This window comes from Macaca nemestrina, chromosome 13, assembly GCF_043159975.1.
Source record: "Macaca nemestrina isolate mMacNem1 chromosome 13, mMacNem.hap1, whole genome shotgun sequence".
Taxonomy (NCBI): Eukaryota; Metazoa; Chordata; class Mammalia; order Primates; family Cercopithecidae; genus Macaca; species Macaca nemestrina.
The window spans coordinates 54169677-54186811 of NC_092137.1; the positions used below are offsets into that span (position 1 = coordinate 54169677).

Consider the following 17135-nt stretch of genomic DNA (forward strand, 5'->3'; position numbering starts at 1 on the left):
AATAAATAAGCAGGGCTAATTATAGATCATGAATTGGCTATCAATCTGCCCTGACACTAGCATTCTTCTAATACACTCTTATTGCAATGCAAATTGACACATGTGCACTTTAAGGAAAACAGCATATATGACAGCTGTTAAAATGGTCTTCAAAAAAAAAAAAAAAGTTCTTGACCTAAGCATCTCTTACTCCTTGGAACTGCTCCAACAAAAGAAGAGTTTTAAAGCATAAAGGTATGAAAACGTCCACTGTGGTGTAATTTGTAGTACAGGAAACTGAAAACAACCCTGATGTTAAAAAGGAGCACTTAAAACAATTAGGATATACTAAGAGACAAAGTCTACAAAAACAATTACAAAGACCATGTAGAAGAAGTTACTTTTCCCATGATGACAGATCACGATTTTTTTATTTTTTTATTTTTGTGAGACAAGGTATCATTCTGACACCCAAGCTGGAGTGCAGTGGCCTGATCTCAGTTCACTGTAACCTCTGCCTCCCACATCAGCCTCCCAAATAGCTGGGACTATAGGCACGCACCACCACGCCCAGCTATTTTTTTCCATTTTTTGTAGAAATAGGTCTTTCTATGTTGCCCAGGCTGGTTTCAAACTCTTGGGCTCAAGTGATCCTGAAGTGCTGAGATTACAGATGTGAGCCACTGCGCCTGGCCAAAAGTTAATTTTTTAATAAAACAAATTGCTCTCTGGTCCTTCTGGCCACACTACTAATTACCAAAAGTGCCCTGCAGCTTAAAGGGCTTGGTAATGATAAGCATTTCAAATATTTGAAAACAACTTTCTCATATATTTGCAAGTAAACTTAGTCATTTACATTAATAGGTGAGTTAATTTTCCTCCTAAATTTTGAAGCACAATCTGCAGTCTTTGCTTTCTAAAGGATCCATTCAGAAATTAAAGATGTATTTGACCTTATAAAAATACATACAGGTTTTTTCTTCCCCTCACTTCTCATCCACCCTTATAGAGCGGCCCATGCTCTCTTCCATGCCCAGTCAACAGTGACTTCCAAACACAGGTCAGCCTCGCCCCTCCTCCTCTAACAAACCTTGTTACCACCCTTAACACAGTTCCTGCGGTCCTTCTCATACTTTTTAATGCACCATATACATTTTAAGAACTATCTTAGACCATATAAGCCATGCAACTCTTTTCTCCCCCCCTTCTCCTTTTCCCTCCTGGTAAAAAAAATCATTTTTCCTATTGGTAAAAATTTAATTCACAGGACAATGTCACTGGGGGAAATATCAAAGTAGTAAGCAACTTCCAAACCCAGAATCAGAATGACCTGGGAGCATGTTAGGCACTCAGGGTACCCTGTTTTTAGGTCTGTGGTGGGTTTTGTGTGGTTCTCAATCCTAGCTGAACAACTGAATCATCATAGAGCTTCTAATATTGTATGCCTGAGCACCCCTGCCAGAGAAGTTTTCATTGAGGAACAGAGAGGGCACCCAGTATCTTACATCTTTTTTTAAAGTTCCCATCTACGAACCACTGCTAAAGCAGTTTCATACAGCTTAATTAGAAAAAGCTGAAGTGGTCAACATACAATGTAAAGCCTCACTTCTCAATGTGTGGCCTCAGGCAGGCATTGATATCATAAAGTGGGAACAATGAATTCCATGTACATTCTAACAAAATCCCCTCATGATTCTTAGGCACATCATTTTAAGAACCAATCACTTAGGACCAGGCACAGTGGCTCACGCCTGTAATCCTAGCACTTTGGGAGTCCGAGGCAGGTGGACTGCCTGAGCTCAGGAGTTTGACACCAGCCTGGGCAACATGGTGAAACTGTCTCTACTAAAATACAAAAATCAGCCGGGTGTGGTGGTGTATGCCTACAGTCCCAGCTACTCCGGAGGCCAAGGCATGAACATTGCTTAAATGTGGGAGGCAGAGGTTGCAGTAAGCTGAGATTGTGCAATTGCACTCCAGCCTGGATGAGAGAGCAAAATTCTGTCTCCCACACCCCCACACAAAAATAATCAATCACTTAGGTCAGTGCTAGGTGAACTTTCTGTGATGATGGAAAAGTTCATCGATGCTATTCAGCGTGGTAACCACTAGCCACAAGTGGCTAAAGAGTATTTAAAATATGCCAGTGAGACTGAGGGAATAAACTTTTTATTTAATTAAATATAAACAGTCAGATGTGGCTAGTAGCTACTGTATTGTACAGAGCAGACCTAGAAAATTTATACTGATCAGAGGACATACATTTACAGATAAAAATCTACGGCTGCAAAATGAAATCCACAGGAGTCACTGCCTACAGAACTGTCTTCTCCTCTTAATGAAGACAAAAGCCAGGTGTTAAAAACAATCCATTTATTGGGTTTTAAACTAGTTACACAATTGAAATCAATTTGGCACTACTTTATACAGGGATTATGCCTGTGTATGCTGACACTTAAATACTGTACCAGGACCACTGCTGTGCTTAGGTCTGTACTGAGTCATTCAGCATGTAGATACTAAAAATATACTGTAGTGTTCCTTTAAGGAAGACTGTACAGGGTGTGTTCCAAGATGATATTCACCGATTTGTGAATTATTTCAATCTAGAAGATACCTTTCACTCTATAAACTTGTCATACGCAAACATGTGGTGTTAGCATTGAGAGATGCACACAAAAACGTTACATAAAAGTTCAGACATTCTAATGATAAATGAACTGAAAAAGAGAAAAACACCACATCTCAGTTTTTATAACAAGGAAAGATAAAAGAAAATAATTTAAAAACACAAAAAATGGCATTCAGTGGGTACAAAAGCCCAAAATCACTATAATAAAGAACTACATGTGAATCTTTACAAATTACACAATGATGTTGTGTAAAAGGTTGCATCTGTACAAAGTCTTGCCAATGCTATCTCTACAGTTTATACAATCTTTTACATTTATATAACATATATTAAACAAATCAATTAAATATCAAGCCTTATTAGTCTCTCAACGATTCTGCAGGCAAAATAAAAAGGGAGAGAGAACAAAATAAAGAAAAAAAATTACAAAATTTCCACAAACACAGCAGTCTTCCATTTAGGTGAAGTATAACAATTTTCAGAGGGTCAAAAAATAGTTGTAAAGAATACAGGGAAAAACCAGCCAGTCAGGGTTTTTATTGTTGTTGCTGTTTATTTTTAAAATCACACATTGAATACACACAACAATCAGAAATTTCTTCACCAAACCCCCAATTTTTTAGCAACTGGCTCTATTCAGCACCAAAAACTCCAGTCTGTGGGAAGTGCGCAGACACAGACTTCACTTCTGTGTCTTGGTCGAGCAATCCATCAGGTCATTGGTTAGGTTCAGGACTTGCCCTCTTTTCCTTCCCTCTTCATGGCTCTCCAGACCCAAGGTTCTCAAGGCTTCAGATTTATGGCCCACAGCCCTACTACCATCTAAATCCAGCAGCCATTTGGGAAGAATTGAAAATAACTTGAGAAGAATGAAATGACAGGACCTGTGTGACAGATGGGCATTCTCCATTCCAAGTCAACTGTTTCTTAATGAGTTCCGAGACTCTGGTCTTGGATGCCATGATCATACTGGGTAATTATTTCTAGTCTGAGACTTTGTGACTTTGTCAGATGCCTCAAAAAAAAAAAAAAGTGATCAGTATTCTGGAAACACTTCCGGACAAGTTAGGAAATCAAATGGCAACTGAGAAGCTGTGGAATGCACACTAATGAGATCTAACACAGAAACCACCAAAATGATGAGAGCTCAGCAGAGGCAGTTTTAAAACTTGCAGAGAGCCACCACAGATGGTACCTGAGGGTGTGGAATTTTTGATGAAAAGAGCCTGAAGTGAGGACTAGTCATCTGTATCAGGGAGGAAAAAATTTCAATTAGGTAACAGGACATCCAACTCTAAAAGCCCAATACATGAAATTTTATTCTTCCTATTCCAGTAGAAAGGCTCCCTCTTTAACAGAATGGGTGTAAGAATCCAGATGAAATGTTCTCACAACTTTCTAGAACCCAGAGTCCTCAGGGCCACACAAAATGTCCCAGTCCCACCCAGGAGGCAACTAAGAATAAGATTTATTTTCCTTTATCTAACTATTCCCAGGCTACTGACACCACTCATTTACAAAGGTTCAAAAGCTGTCACACATTTTCTCTGCTTTATACCTAGAGCAAGGAGGCACAGAAAAATTCTCATTTCCAATGGCTGTGGCAAAAGCCATGTTTAAAAACAAACAACCCCCACCATCCAACTTTATCTAAACACTGACATCTAAGAATGTCAGCAAAAAGAAAAAAAAAACAATAAATACCTACTTCTCAGTCACCAAACCAATGACATTTGCCTGAGGATGTCATGTCTTTAAATTCAGAACTTTGCCAACTTACCTTTCTATGCATAATAGCATGGTGACACAAGAAGATCGGTGAGAACAAGCAGTTGGTCATCAGTGAATTGCTGTTTGTGTTCTTGCCAGTTGTCATGGTGAGTCCTTCGGAAATTGGATAAGGTTTTTTTTACAGTCATCTGTAAAGCAGACAATCCACATACGTTTTTAACCTCTCTGGACAACCAGGATCATAGGTAGGATATTTTTAGTTAAATTACCATCCCTCTAGACTTCAGATCTCACACAATACCAAATGCTACAAAACCAAAAAGCCGATGAGAAGGACAAAGTCAATGGTCTTTTGAGTTACTAAAAATGCCATCATAATTTCCTATTTAATACTAGCTTCCAGTAAAATACTTTGCAGTGCTAGAAAAATAGAAACATAAAATTTATCACAGCTATAGTGACAGTACTTTACTTCCATTGAACTGGGAGGGATAGAAGCTACAATAATTTCCTGACTACCAAAAAATCTCAAATATCCATGGCAGCAAGGTCTCTGTAATTTTTAAATAATTACTGCTGAACAGACTGAGCCCTGGCAGAGGCAGTAGCTTTATGAAAGCAGTTAGTTCAGAGTGTATAGGAAATTATTATTATGGTTTCTTAGAAAACATCACTGATACTACATGTACAAACTAATAAGGAAGAACTGTACCTCAATAGGCTGAGGATCATTTAGATGTGCACTGAGATTCATGAGGAGCTGGGGCATCCAGGTGGGAACATCATAAGGACTAGAAAGAACACATGCGCCAAGTCCTAGCACCCCAGCATGGCGTTTGACCAACTCTGCAAAGAAAACAGCAACATATGTGCAAATATTTACATGTCTCTAATGCAGCTGTGACAGTGAAATAAAATTAGTTTTCAATTATGTTGTTTTCAATATGTGAATTTCTGCATTTAAAATGAATCTACATGTATACACATCAAAAACTTGATTTTGAGGCTAAACTAAAAATAATACTGTATTTAAGAATTTGTCAGCCGGGCACAGTGGCTCATACCTGTAATCCCAGCACTTTGGGAGGCCAAGGTGGGAGGATCACTTGAGGCCAGGAATTTGAGACCAGTCAGGGCAACAAAGTGAGAACCTGTCTCTCCAAAAATACATTTTTAAAATTAGCTGGCAGTCAGGCATGGTGGCTCATGCCTATAATCCCAGCACGTTGAGAGGCCGGGACAGGTGGATCACCTGAGGTCAAGAGTTCAAGACCAGCTTGGCCAACGTGGCGAAACCCTGTCTCTACTAAAAATACAAAAATTAGCTGGGTGTGATGGCATGTGAAGTCACAGATACCCAGAGGCTGAGGCATGAGAATCATTTGAACCGGGGAAGCAGAGGTTGCAGCGAGCCAAGATCGCACCATTGCACTCCAGCCTGTGCCACAGAGCGAGCTCCATCTCAAAAAAAATTAAAAAAAAAAAAAACAAAAACAAAATTAGCTGGGCATGGCAGTGCATGCCTGTGGTTCCAGCTGGACAAGAGGCTGAGGCAGGAGGATCGCTTGGGCCTGGGAGGTCAAGGCTGCAGTGAGCTATTGTTCAAAACCACTGCACTCCAAGGAGGGCGACAGAGCAAGACCTTATCTCAAAAAAAAAAAAAAAAAAAAAGATTTTTTCAAGACTTCCAGAGTTGTTCATCCATGACAGCATAATTGTACCTAGGCCAGTACAATCCCTGATTCTAAAATAATCTCCAATCAAAATTAGCTTTTTTTTTTTCTGGATGTGACGACCCTACCCAGAATACATTGATTCATTAGTTAACACATCATGTATGAAGAAGGTCTATTTCTTAAAACAGCGAATTGCAGCATGTCTGTATTCTAAAGGGTCTCTATTCTTTCTGTAGTGCTGTAAGTTAAAATCGTTTCAAATTCTCAGTTTCTCAATAAAAGTGTGTGTATTCATGTGTTTTAAAACATATTACATGTGTATATGTGACACATGGAAAACGGAGTTGAAGGTAAGGAAAAGAGAATTTGGACTGGTCAAAATTGTAAACAATATCATTTGGTGTAACAAAGACCTAAAAATACTTTGGCACTTTATCATTTAAAAAATAGAGTTCTCAGGCCGGTGCTGTGGCTCACGTCTGTAATCCCAGTATTCTAGAATGCCCAGGTGGGTGGATCACTTGAGGTCAGGAGTCCAAGACCGGCCTGACCAACATGGTGAAACCCCATCTCTACTAAACATACAAATAATTAGCTGGTGTGGTAGTGCGCGCCTGTAATTCTAGCTACTCAGCTAACAGAGGCATGAGAATTGCCTGAACCCAGGAAGTGGAGGTTTCAGGGGGCCGAGATCATGCCACTGCACTCCAGCCTGGGAGACAGTGGAAGATCCTGTTTCCAAAAGATATGTATTATAAAATATGTTTATATTATATATAAAACATATATATGTATATCCCAAAAAGCAAAGATACTAGAACGTACATTGATATTTTATTGGATTCTGTTACTAGGTAACTTGATGACATAATTAAGACACTAATCAGCAGTAAAAGTTTTATATTCTAAGCACTTCCTCTAAATTCAATAAAATGCCTACTTACTATTAATCTTTTTATGTATTTTCTATTAGGATTATAGTTAACGTGGCAAGATGCATCTTTGTAATCACATTCACATTTCTCTTTAAACATGACATAGTAGTCAGATCTTATTCTCGTGTTTAACTTGTGTCTATATTCAACTAGAAGGCAGCTCCTGCAATGACTCTGCACTCTCTCACCAAAGGACTAATGAAGGACCAAATAATCCCCATCTCCAAATCAAAACAAGGCTTGCTTTGTTTAGTTTTTTCTGTCAGTACATCTACATTTAAGTTCTAAATTCCAAAAACAGGTATTTCAGACCCTCCAAAATAACTAATCTGAGTATCTCTTTTATGAAGCTATTCTGGGTGGAGGGTAGACTGATTACAATAGTTATTAGGTAGCAGTTCTACAGGTTCCTTTGTACTTACCTCAATTTTAGCTTTTCTACATTCCCAAGTCCTGCTTTCTATATGCAAAATTCCTCAAAAGTAGGGAAAACTTTTCCCAATACCTAGCATAGACCTGGGCACATACATACAAGTATTCAATAAATATGAGTAAGCCTGGTTAACCCTCATTAATTCCCAACAGGATATGAGTGTTTTCTACCAGCAATGTTACCTGCAGAAGGAATGGTATCTCCTACAGAACCAGGGTCTCGCTTTCTTTTCTTAGGTAGTTTTGTTTTGCAAAGTTGCTCAAAATGAATCTGCATAGGACTGTCCATGGTAAGGAAGTTACACTGTAGCAGACCGCTTAAGGTAGTAGCAGCCATTTCTCGAACCTGTAGATATAATTATGTCTATTAGAACTGACATTCTAAGTCTGAGGGAATAATGGAGGATAGGGGGTAGTGTGGGAACTGGGGTGAAGACCTTCCCTGAAATTACATGCAAATTTTGTGTATGCTCTTTGGCAGTTTTTTTTTTTTTTTTTTTTTTTGAGACGGAGTCTCGCTCTGTCGCCCAGGCTGGAGTGCAGTGGCCAGATCTCAGCTCACTACAAGCTCCGCCTCCCGGGTTTACGCCATTCTCCTGCCTCAGCCACCCGAGTAGCTGGGACTACAGGCGCCCGCCACCTCGCCCGGCTGGTTTTTTGTACTTTTTAGTAGAGACGGGGTTTCACCGGGTTAGCCAGGATGGTCTCGATCTCCTGACCTCGTGATCCGCCCGTCTCGGCCTCCCAAAGTGCTGGGATTACAGGCTTGAGCCACCGCGCCCGGCCAGGCAGTTTCTTAATAGAGATTTCAGCAGATTCTCAGAGTCTGTGGCCTCGTAATGGATAAAAACTACATTAGGGTTATGAGCATAAACTTTTACCTCTTTTAGAAAAATTAAATTTCTCCATAAATTATCTTCCCTACTGATAGCTCTCATCAGGGCTATAACTGTAAAAGCAGTGCCAGAGCCTGACATTAAGATCAAGTTTTCCCAGACTACATCTCTGAAGGCCACTGCCTTAGCTATTTTTGTTAGTAACAAAGCACAGACCAACCTAATTTCTGTAATTGGCATACATCATAGAGACTTATATCCTGTTTAATTCTTATGAATTTCACAGGCTGCTGTCAGATTGTAAACACAGTTTACACAAATACTAAATGAAGCATGTACACAGTTCATTTCAAATTGGAATGGTAACTCAACTTTTTGGGAAAAAAGCAGTAAAAAGGCATCATTTCACATATAAATCACAAACATTTATGTTTAATGTTCATAATACACAATGATAATTTTAAGAAACAGATGTTTTGCTCTGTTGTATTCCTTCAAAAGGTTTTTCGTAAGTTTATCATCATAGTCTGTCGAGTACATAACGTTCTTTCCTGCGTCCGTTACACTAGCATATGAAATACATTGTAAAATGTTTTACTGGTTGCACTATTTCCTACAAAGCTTATACGCCATAATTTTTCTTTTCTTTTTCTTTTTTTCTTTAAGACGGAGTCGCGCTCTGTCGCCCAGGCTGGAGTGCAGTGGCGCGATCTCGGCTCACTGAAAGCTCCACCTCCTGGGTTCACGCCATTCTCCTGCCCCAGCCTCCTGAGTAGCTGGGACTACAGGCACCTGACACCACGGTTAATTTATGTTTTTGTATTTTTAGTAGAGACGAGGTTTCCCCAGGATGGTCTCGATCTCCTGACCTCGCGATCTGCCCGCCTCGGCCTCCCAAAGTGTTGGGATTACAGGCGTGAGCCACCGCGCCCGGCCTCCAAAATTTATTTTCATAATTAACTACTGACTAGATTACTTTCATATTTTCAGTACTATGCTACCAATATTTGTAATTTGTGTAACCTTTCATATTATAGTATATATTTTCACTCTGTGTTTTTAAGTTTTTAGTTTCTGTAGACATGGGTCTCACTCTGTTGCCCAGGCTGGTCTCCAACTCCTGGGCTCAAGCAATCCTCCTGCCTTGGCCTCCCAAAGTGCTGGGATTACAGGCGTAAGCCTCCGTGCCCGGCCTGCAGTGTATTTTCTTAGAATAGATTACGAAAATTGGGATTAGTAAATGTAAATATATAAACAATTTTACTGTTAATTTTATGGCTATTTATTGCTTTTCAAAAAAGCCAGTGCTAACATATAATGACACAAAACTTAAATGTGAACTACCCATTATACTTTACACTGCTTTTCATTACTACACATTTTTGTTTTGTGAGGGGAGGAAAACACTAAATTAGGAGTACGTAAAAATGCCTCATTGTTTCAAGTTTGCGTTTTCCTGGTTATTGGGAGGTGTGACTTTTTATTGCTTATAGCATGTAATGTCTTATTTATTGCTTATAGCATGTAGTGTACACATTATTATAATACCACTACCACTCTAAGTAGTCAGATCTGTGCATGTTTTGATGTGACATCTATTAACTCAAAGCCTTAGAGAGTCATTTCTGCTTCTATTATGTTCCTATAAATAATATCCAAATCCACTTTCTCCTAATTTATTTTTTGAAATGCGGAAGGGGGCGGGGGTTGGCCGGGCATGGTGGCTCACGCCTGTATCCTAGTACTTTGGGAGGCCGAGGTGGGTGGATCACCTGAGGTCAGGAGTTTGAGACCAGTCTGGCCAACACTGTAAAACCCTGTCTCTACTAAAACTACAAAAATTAGCTGGGCGTGGTGGCAGGTGCCTGTAATCCCACCTATTCAGGAGGCGAAAGCAGGAGAATCACTTGAACCCAGGGGACGGAGGTTGCAGTGAGCTGAGATCGCACCAGTGCACTCCAACCTGGGCAAAAAGAATGAAACTCTGTCTCCAAAAAGTGGGGGAGAAGGTGAGTCTCTTTACTATATCAAAAATATACTGTAATATGAAACGTTTTAATTTATTTTTCCCTTACTCTAAATTGCTAACAAATGATCCCCAACACCTTCAACTGATTTATGCTGTTTTCCAGTGACAGGGTCTATTTCTGAGATATTTTACTCCGGGATACGTGTCTATAATTAATTAACTTTAAAAAGTGAGGAAAGAATAGATTTAGCCTTCTCAGCTAAAAACTTACTCTTTTCCTCTATTTCTTTTTTTTTTTTTTTTTGAGACGGAGTCTGGCTCTGTCGCCCGGGCTGGAGTGCAGTGGCCCGATCTCAGCTCACTGCAAGCTCCGCCCCCCGGGTTTACGCCATTCTCCTGCCTCAGCCTCCCGAGTAGCTGGGACTACAGGCGCCCGCCGCCTTGCCCGGCTAGTTTTTTGTATTTTTTAGTAGAGACGGGGTTTCACCGTGTTCGCCAGGATGGTCTCGATCTCCTGACCTAGTGATCCGCCCGTCTCGGCCTCCCAAAGTGCTGGGATTACAGGCTTGAGCCACCGCGCCCGGCCATCTTTTCCTCTATTTCTAATAATTTTCCTTTAAATACAATAAGGTTTCTTTCTTTCTTTCTTTTTTTTTTTTTTTAAGACGGAGTCTTGCTCTGTCGTTCAGGCTGGAGTGCGGTGGCATGATCTCGGCAAGCTCCACTTCCCAGGTTCACGCCATTCTCCTGCCTCAGCCTCCTGAGCAGCTAGGACCACAGGCTCCTGTCACCACACCCAGCTAATTTTTTTTGTATTTTTAGTAGAGACGGGGTTTCACCATGTTAGCCAGAGTGATCTCAATCTCCTGACCTTGTGATCCGCCTCCCAAAGTGCTGGGATTACAGGCGTGAGCCACAGCGACCAGACTAAATACCGTAAGGTTTCTTTAAACAGTTCTCATTTAGATAACATTGTTTCTCCCCATACTATCAACGAATAGAAATTAGCAAATTATCACTGTTTTTTGGTATTACATGTTGCTTTAAAAAATGATAGTTTTCATGAACATCATGGTTATGTTTACATAACAGCTATGTTTAAACCTCTATATGGAAGAAAACATAAAAATAACTTATAAGGCCAAGGCGGGTGGATTGCTTTGAGCCCAGGAGTTTGAGACCAGCCTGGGCAATATGGCGAAACCTTGCCTCTACAAAAATACAAACAAAGGAATTCGATGTGGTGGCGAGTGCCCACTGTCCCAGCTACTCAGGAGGCTGAGGTGGGAGGATCACTTGAGCTCAGGAGGCAGAGGTTGCAGCGAGCCATAATTGTGCCACTGTACTACAGCCTGGACAACAAAGCAAGACTCGGTCTCACAAAAACAAACAAAAAACAAACAAAAAAAAACCACCCCACCATAAAAATGTTCTAAAAGAAGCTCCTAAAAACTACATTTTTAATGCAAGTGGTATAATAATTAAAGTTAGGAGACAATGACAAGGTTTCAACCTTTCCACTCCTTTATGTTAGTTTTTAAAGAATGCAATAAGAAATTAGAAAAAAAAAAAATCACAGCTGTAAATATTTTAATTGAAGCCTGTTAAGAGTTGTTATAACCAGTCTGTGAGTACTACTGGGACTAGAAAATATCCACTCTCAGAATGTAAGAAATATAAATAGTCTCATTAGGAAGGTAGAGAAATTTCCATTCCTACTTTCCTGTGAGTAAAATCTATTTTCAACTCGAATAAGTATATAAAATACTATGAGTACTTTACTACAAGAAAAAACTATGAAGTCCATAAAACAAGCAACATTTTCACCAAAAATTCAATGACATTTTCTTCCTTAATGCCAACTTAAAAAGTAGTATCTCATGCCATATTTACTGCCAACATGCTTCTTACATTAGGCTGTATGGGATAATACATTATCTTTTTGTACAAAACATTAATGCAACCTCACCCAAAGTTATCTTTAATTTCTCTACCAAAGAAAAACAAAAAAAGGACAGCAAACCTATCTTAAGTCTATTGGATAGCAGCGTCTATGTGTAGATTTTTATTCCCTTTGAAACTGCCATCGTGCACATTCTCATTAAGTCCTTAAAAATCAGTACAACTAGTGGGACAATTACAGTTATCATCCCCAATTTCTCACAGTTAAGAAAATTTGGGTTCATGAGTATTATTTGCCCAACTGCAAAGAAAACAGAATGAAAACGTGCCCAATTTTTCTTCCATTTGTATTATAAGGAATCATGATTAGGGTATCAAAATTACTCACATAGGGCTACGTTAAAATTAAATTTACTTTTATTTAATTTTTTTGAGTCAGGGTCTCACTCTGCTGCCCAGGATGAATGCAGTGGTGCAATCACAGTTCACTGCAGGCTCAACCTCCAGGCTAAGCAATGCTCCGACCTCAACCATCTGGATAGCTGGGACCACAGGCGTACACCATCACATCCAGCTAATTTTGGTACTTTTTGTAGGGACAGTCTTGCTACGTTGTCCAGCCTGGTCTTGAACTCCTGGCATCAAGTGATCTGACTGACTCAGTCTCTCAAAGTGTTGAGGTTATAAATATAAACAATTGCACCTGGCCACAAATACTTATTAAAAAGGGAACCATGATGGTTTCTTTAAATTGACTGAATTTCCATTTTCTATAATTTAAATTTTACCTCTAGTTGTTCGTCCTCCAAAAGACTTATAACCAGCCACCTGATATCTTTAACTGCATCTTCATTGTTTAGGAAAATAAAGAGGTTATAAAATACCATGGTCTGGAGGTAGGTCAGTATTGTGTATCGTGCATGCCAAGAACTGCTTCTTGCTGTCTGTGAAGGAGAAATAAACGATAAAGCAGTACTGACGAGAACATGAGGTCACAGATAGTGACATTACATACAAACAATGTAATATTCTAATTTAACTCTATTTTCACAGCTACAGCTAGGACAAGCTCATCTTATATTTCCTTATAAAAAAAGGTTGAATGAGGCCAGGTGCGGTGGCTCACGCCTGTAATCCCGGGACTTTGGAAGGATGAGTGAGGTGGGTGGATCACCTGAGGTCAGGAGTTCGAGATCAGCCTGGCCAACATGGTGAAACCCTGTCTCCACTACAAATACTAAAATTAGCTGGGTGTGGTGGCAGGCACCTGTAATCCCAGCTACTTGGGAAGCTGAGACAAGAGAATCGCATGAACCTGGGGGGCGGAGGTTGCAGTGAGTAGACATGGTGCCACTGCACTTCAGCCTGGGCAGCAGAGCGAACTCTGTCTCAAAAACAACAACAAAAATACCCACACAAAGGTAAAAGTCAATTTCACAAGAGATAATCAGTCATGATTAATGGCTCCTAACTCCTCTGAGGATGGCACATTATTTTACTTTTGGTAGCAGCAGTATGGTCTGGAAAGCAAATGATTAACACCTACTAAATTCTACTACAAAGAAATACCACTGTAGGTTGTTGAAAATATTTTCCAGTGTGTTACCAAATTTAAAATGAAAGCTATGGGAAGATGTCCACTTCCATATAACATGTGTAATGTCTGGAAAAAGCTGACCATACGGTATACTAACAATGCAGGCAGAGAATGTACAGTCAATATAGGTCTCTCTAGAATAGACCAGGTAACAGAAGTGAGCAAAACAAAGGAGAACTGGTAGAAAGGAACCACCATCCCCCTTCCTCATAAGCACTTTTTATCCAAAGCACTTAATAATGAATTAGCTCTCTGCATATTTTTGGCTTGAGTGACTTGCCCAAAGTCACCGAAGGCGGTGGCAGAGCCAGGCACAGAACCTAGGTCTGTTTCTTTGGTCAATATATATGTCTTCTCTTACACTAAAAGAAAATTCAAAACAAAAGCCAGGCGCTGTGTGCACTGCAGCTGACTATGAAATTCTTAGAATGGTAAACCAAAATCCTAATCAAAAGACATAAATAGTATAAACACTCTTACTTGTTTTAGCACCTGAAGTACCAAAGGCACTTGATGAGGGTAAAGCAACCCCTGAGACATTAACGATAAACATAACTTTGCATCTCTTTTCAGTTCATCGTAGCTATTGTCATTTTCCACTGGGGCAATCTAAAAAACAATGTAAAAAGGACAAAAAGGGAAAAATAATTGCCAGTAAGTACAAAGGCATCCTACATGAGAGATAATACATCTTTACTTTAAACAATTTTTATGGAAAAGTTCAAACATATAGAGAATAGTAAAATGAACCCCCAGGAGCCAATCACGTCTTCAATAATGACAAACTCATAATCTTTTGTTTCATTTTTTTGCTCCCCTCTGACTCCCATTCCCCAATGAAATTATTTGAAGCAAATCCCTATTTTATCCTAAATATTTTATTATATTATTTCTAAAAGGTCTCTTAAAAAAGAATCATGTAATGGACATCATCACACATAAAACTTCATTACAGTTATAATATAAAATATGTAGCAGTACTCAGATTTCCCCAATTACCGCATTCATGTGTTATTACAACTGGGTTTCTGAAATCAGGTTTAAGATAATGACAATATATTGTACTTACTTCGTATGTTTCATAAATCTCTTTCAACGCATATATTCTCCCTACTATCTTAAAATCCCTTGCTCTGTATTTTTTTCCTTGAGAAAAAAGGCTGTGTCTGTTGTTTTGTAGTTTCCCCCACTGTGGCCTTCCCTGACTGCATCCCTGCAGTGGTATTCCTTGGCCCCAGTAAGTCTTATAAATTGGCTATTAGATGTAAAGGTCTGACTTTATTGAGGTTTACTTTTTTGGGCACAACATAAGTGGTGCTATGTACTTCTTTCATTGATACTTAGTTTTGTCTTTCTGTGATAATCCATTACAAAAAGAGAGATTTGCGAAATGGTCATTCCTTCTTCATTATTAGCTAGAATACTTATATATATATATAAGTTTTCCCTCATTCCAAATAATGATTTCCTGTCTGTCCTCCAAAAGTAAATAACTTTTAAAAGATTATCATTATGAATTCCAACAAATCTGATGGCTGTAGCCGCTGTCATTCTTTTTTTTTTTTGAGACAGGGTCTTGCACTGTAGCCCAGGCTGATGTGTAGCGGCACAATCATGGCTCACTGTAGCCTCAACTTCCTGGGGTCGGTGATCCTCCCACCTCAGCCACCTGGGTAGCTGGGACCTTAGGTACGCATCACCGTGTCCAGCTAATTTTTTTTTTTTTTTTTTGTAGAGACAGACTCTCACTGTGTTGCCCAGTTTGGTCTCAAACTCCTGGGCTTGAGCAATCTTCCTGCATTGGCCTCCCGAAGTGCTGAGATTACAGGCATGAGCCACTGTACCCAGTACCCGTATTTGTTTTCATGAAGAAATCAGGTTTGTCTGGTACCATACTTTGATTATGAATGTATGCTGTTTAATGCCTTAAATTCATTTTAAATATTTTTAAAATATACCCTTGCACATTCAGTAGGGGAAAGTTTTAATAAAGCTTGCTAAGGGACTCTGGGGTGCTAAGTTGGAGGGATCTCATGAGGCCAGCATGGATAACAGAGCAAGATCCTGTCTCTACAAAAAAAAAAAAAAAATAGCTAGGCTTGGTGGCACATGCCTATAGTCCTTGGGAGGCTGAGGTGGGAAGACTGCTTGAGCCCAGGAGTTCAAGGTTACAGTGAGCTATTATCACACCACTGCACTCCAGCCTGGGTGACAGAGTGATACCCTGTCTCTTAAAAACAATAACGTTTGCTAAGGGAAATTATTTCTACCAAACACTGGACAAACTATCATAGTGAATTAATACACTCAGCTTTAAACTGTTGTTAAAAAAAATTATTCTGACATTTGTTAAAATCGTAAGGAAAACTTTATTCAGAGACATCGGGGTAGGGGGATTCCTCCTAAACCAACTTAAAAGGATTCCTGCAAAAGGCAGAATAGGGTGATCAGATACCAAGGGTGGGGGATTCTTTCTAAACTAAATTAGAGACAGTCTTGCTAAAACTGGACCAAAGACAGACAGGCCAAAGACAGAGCCCAAGGATGAGATCTAGTCAGAAGGAGGGGTCACTCAGAGGAGCTGACTTAAGTTTGGTCAAGGAGAGTCTCTGTCATAACGAAGGCATGATTCAGTTCTTTTTTGTTATGGGTATTCAAAGACATTTCATAATGCTGAGTTTTAAATATTTTACCTCAGTTAAATATAATCCTTGGTATTTTAGAATAAAAATTATTTCTTTTTGCAAATTAAAAACATACTGAGTTATATGTTTTCACCTGTCCTACTGGGAAAAATCGGGATGTTTAATATCATACTGTAAAAGTGAGTCTCTGAGGAAATAACCAATAAAGAAGGGTGTGGAGCAGCGTCTAGCAAAAGCACATATTCATTTACTTTCTACTGGCAATGTATGTCTACCCTCCTATCTCAAAGATACACTAGCAAACATATGAAATGACTACACAAAGATCTACATTGTAGCACTATTTCAAAACACAACACTGGAAATAATTCAAATATCTATTGGATATGGGGAATGTCTGGTTAAATAAACTGTAGTACATCCTTGTAGTTTAGATATCCTATCATATGAATCATTCCTATTGTTATAAAGTAATCCCTTAAAAATCTCTTCAGAAAAGGCCGGGCGCGGTGGCTCAAGCCTGTAATCCCAGCACTTTGGGAGGCCGAGACGGGCGGATCACAAGGTCAGGAGATCGAGACCATCCTGGCTAACCCGGTGAAACCCTGTCTCTACTAAAAAAATACAAAAAACTAGCCGGGCGAGGTGGCGGGCGTCTGTAGTCCCAGCTACTCGGGAGGCTAAGGCAGGAGAATGGCGTGAACCCGGGAGGCGGAGCTTGCTGTGAGCCGAGATCCGGCCACTGCACTCCAGCCTGGGTGACAGAGCGAGACTCCGTCTCAAAAAAAAGAATTAAAAAAA

The 17135-nt window shown here is 39.7% G+C and overlaps 1 protein-coding gene across 4 annotated transcripts in view; it reads right to left on the bottom strand.

Annotated features, from left to right (window-relative positions):
• Positions 1-2337: 2337 nt before the first annotated feature.
• The window catches only part of LOC105465033 (proteasome activator subunit 4), a 107491-nt gene continuing 92693 nt past the window's right edge, over positions 2338-17135 (bottom strand). For 3 of the 4 annotated variants that reach the window (XM_071076676.1, XM_071076677.1, XM_071076673.1), the window contains 6 exons: positions 14170-14298; positions 12881-13036; positions 7569-7731; positions 5055-5188; positions 4392-4530; positions 2338-3857 (listed from right to left, as the gene is read on the bottom strand). In XM_071076676.1, coding sequence (XP_070932777.1) covers positions 4396-4530; positions 5055-5188; positions 7569-7731; positions 12881-13036; positions 14170-14298 — 717 coding nt within the window. In that variant the 3' untranslated portion in view covers positions 2338-3857; positions 4392-4395. The remainder of the gene's footprint in view (positions 3858-4391; positions 4531-5054; positions 5189-7568; positions 7732-12880; positions 13037-14169; positions 14299-17135) is intronic. The other variant, XM_071076674.1, reaches the window with a different exon arrangement.